The sequence below is a fragment of the Gymnoscopelus braueri genome (genome assembly GCF_963280865.1).
Source record: "Gymnoscopelus braueri genome assembly, chromosome: 4".
NCBI lineage: Eukaryota > Metazoa > Chordata > Actinopteri > Myctophiformes > Myctophidae > Gymnoscopelus > Gymnoscopelus braueri.
The window spans coordinates 30,539,898-30,543,433 of NC_137605.1; the positions used below are offsets into that span (position 1 = coordinate 30,539,898).

The window sequence follows — 3,536 nt, forward strand, 5'->3', positions numbered from 1 at the left end:
TTTGAATTTGTTGTTTGTATCGGCTTAGGGTGGGTTTGTTTGGGGAGGTTGGGTTCTGTCACATGTAAAAACTAAGCTATAAATCAGACTGTAAATTAAAAAAAACAGAATCATGTAGATATCAGGTCGGGATCCACATGGGAACTGTGACTTCAATGTGGATCTTGCACTTCATGTGACCAGCCTGTGACGTCAGTCATCCATGATGATTTAAACAACGTTTGGCGCGGATTGATCCAGAGATTTGCTAGCTTAGCATCGGACACAGACAGAGAGGCCCCTCTCGCAGAGCTTGGCTTCTGCAGGAGGCTAGTGACCAAATTTGGAGGAAAGGATGGTGCTCCAACTTGCTCTGGTAGTCTATGGTAGCAATTTGTCAATCACAATGTACTGTAGCCACACTCAAACACATACCATGCTTTATTATCTATTTTCTCACGTCCTACATGCTCAGACGACAAGTCTAGCCAACAACACCAACTCGGGACTCCTGAATCGCTGCCCTCCACACTCTCCTATCTAGCATCATGGTCTTGAGCTCCACAGTGTTCGTTAAGCTGCAGCGCCGCAGTGCATCTACGTAGGTGGTGCGCTTCTTGCCTTTCCTAGCTTTGCCCTGGGTTGGCTCCCACAGGGTCAGTTTGCATGCCACTAGTTCCGGGTGCCTGACACATTGCCCTGCCATGTGCCGTTGAAGCAGTCCAGGCCCGAGATTTGAAGTACCGGAACCATTCTCCCCAACACAGCCTGTGACGAGAAATAGGAAGGCAATGTCATCCTCAACCGGCCTCTGAGTTGGGGATGACATTGGGGATCTCCATATATGGGCCTGTGACATTAGACATAACATAAACTGTTGCCTAACAATGCCGATTTGCGCGTGTCCATATTTAGGCATATCTGCACGTCCGTTGTTGCAGAGGTTATTGTTTTGACAACACGTCGAGAATGTCCAGTCCATATTTGGGCATATGACATGTAACTTGAACTTTATATAGTAGGCTAGATAACATAATAGGAGCTTTTTTGAAAGTGCTTTACAATAGCACAATGGCGTACCAATTTGGTGGCGGTACAAATAATCCTGCTGCAGGCACGTCTGGACTTTTTGGTGCCAAAACCCCAGCCTCAAGCACAATTGGCACCACCACCACATCCTCTTCAGGATTTGGTACTCTTGGTTCCACAGCGTTTGGGCTCGGCTCCACCACCACTGGTGGTTTTGGAACCACTACAACATCCGCTGCTGCTCCGAGGGCCCCATTCAACTTTCCTCCCTCCAGCACAACAGGTAGTCTATTTGGTAACAAAGGCACTGGGTTTTCCTATGGTCTTGGTACCGGAACTGCAACTGGGACAAAACATTTTGGAATTGGACAGGGTGTGTTTGGAGCACCAACTCAGCAGCAGCAGCTAGGAGGATTATTTAGTCAGCAGGCCCAACAGCAGCAGCAGCAGCAGCAGTGTCAGCCCACCAAGTTGGACCAGCAAGTCACAGCTTTATCAGGTCCCACAGTACTGGGTGATGAGCGAGATGCCATCCTGGCCAAGTGGAACCAACTGCAAGCTTACTGGGGCACCGGGAAGGGCTACTACAACAGCCAAGCAGCCGCCGTTGACTTCACCCCGGAGGATACCTTCTGCAGGTTCAAGACAGTGGGTTATAGCCGCATCGCTGGCAGTAAGGATGAGGATGGTTTGGTGTCTTTGGCCCTAAATAAAAAGGAGGCTGATGTGAGATCTCAGCTGAAGCAGCTGGTGGAGTCTCTCCATCAGGTTTTGGGAAGCACGCAGACACTCACTGTCAATGTAGAGGGTGTGAAAGCACTTCCTGATGACCAAACAGAGGTGATCATTTATGTGGTAGACCGTTCCCCCAATGCGATTTCCAGGCGGCTCCCAGCAACCAACCTCTTCAACGTCATGGAGCAGGACAACATAAAGATCCAACTCCGACAGCTTGGAGTGGTGGAGTGTGTCGCTCGCACTGAGCTTTCCTCCGCACAGCTCAAACAGCTATTGCAAAATGCCCCCGCAGGTATGGACACTATAATTTGGGAACAGGCCAAGGCTGACAACCCTGATCCTGAGAAACTGATCTCTGTGCCCATGGTGGGTTTTAAAGAGCTGCTGCGCAGAATGAAGATCCAGGAACAGATGACTAAACAGCACCAGTCCAGAGTGGATATTATTTCAAATGACATCGATGACCTGCAAAAGAACCAGGTTACCACAGTGGCCAAAATCGCTCAGTACAAGAAAAAGCTAATGGACCTTTCTCACAGGGTTCTACGTGTGCTTATCAAGCAGGAGATCCAAAGAAAGAGTGGCTGTGCCATTGACATGGACGAGGAGCACCTTGGGGTGCAGTTAGACACCATTGATTCTGAGCTCAACGCTCCAACAAAAATGAAGGGCCGGTTGAATGAGCTGATGGCCCAAATCAGAATGCAGAACCATTTTAGGGCAGTGAGATCAGAGGAACGTTACAGTGTTGATGCAGAAGTTCTCAGAGAAATCAAACAACATCTGAAACAGCAGCAGGAGGGTCTAAGTCACCTGATCAATGTAATCAAAGATGACTTGGAGGACATAAAGCTCATTGAACATGGGCTAAATGATAGTTGACAGATCTACAGGCCTATTTGTTGTGACACGTCTAATGTCGGTGTTAAGGGTTCATTTAGCCTTTAACATGGCAAATCTATTTTGGCCATGTCATTAAGCAAAAATATTCTACAAAAAATCCGATTTTTATTTAGTTTTTCACTTTTTTTTTCTTTTACCGAAAATAGCAGATCTACAAGCTCAGCTCCACCATCTTCGCTATTTTGGGAAAAATAATAAAAAATAAATAAAACAACAGCATTTCATCTGTAGAGCAGATCAAATCCCTGATTAATAAAGGACAATCAATGTGATGTACAGTATAGACCAGTGTTTCCCAAACAGTAGGTCGGGACCCAAGAAATTTATTTCTAAAGATTTTCTAAAATAAAGATCTAACATTTTTAAAAATGTTCAAAAGATTCAAATATTTTTTAAAGAAAAATCGTATTGCTATGCGTTGTGAGCTTGTAGATTGGATATAAAAAATAAAAAATAAAAATAAGGCTCACTGTAAGTTAATTGATCATGTATTTTGGGAGTTTGGGAGACATCAAATTTACTTTTTGGGTCTTGAGCTGCTTTGGGAAACTGTATAGACTACATAATATGCAATTTTCACATAGGCTTTTGGTCAAATTCGGCTTACATGACCAAACCCAATTAAAAATTGTCTTAAGTTATGGAATTAAAATTAAGTTTGAAAAAATAATTTAGTAGGCTATGGCTTCCAGGTGGTCCTTTAGCTAAACGAGTTGATATAGCATCAAAATCGACTTAACCACTTTAACCCTACAAAGGCGATTTGAAAATAGATGATCTATACAAGCTCACAATACATGGTGTTGTGAACTTGTACATCTGCTATTTTCAAAAAATCTTGAAAATGTGTGTGGGTTCATGGCTCAAAATGTGTTCTGATGCGGGTC

General features: G+C 44.5%; 1 protein-coding gene across 1 annotated transcript; it reads left to right on the plus strand.

Annotated features, from left to right (window-relative positions):
* Positions 1–1,050: 1,050 nt before the first annotated feature.
* Positions 1,051–2,628, plus strand: LOC308083553 (nucleoporin p54-like; the record flags this gene model as incomplete). The annotated part of the gene is made up of 1 exon (XM_080425867.1): positions 1,051–2,628. One exon carries the CDS (start codon positions 1,051–1,053, stop codon positions 2,626–2,628), a length of 1,578 nt encoding a protein of 525 aa, XP_080281993.1.
* Positions 2,629–3,536: the final 908 nt, after the last annotated feature.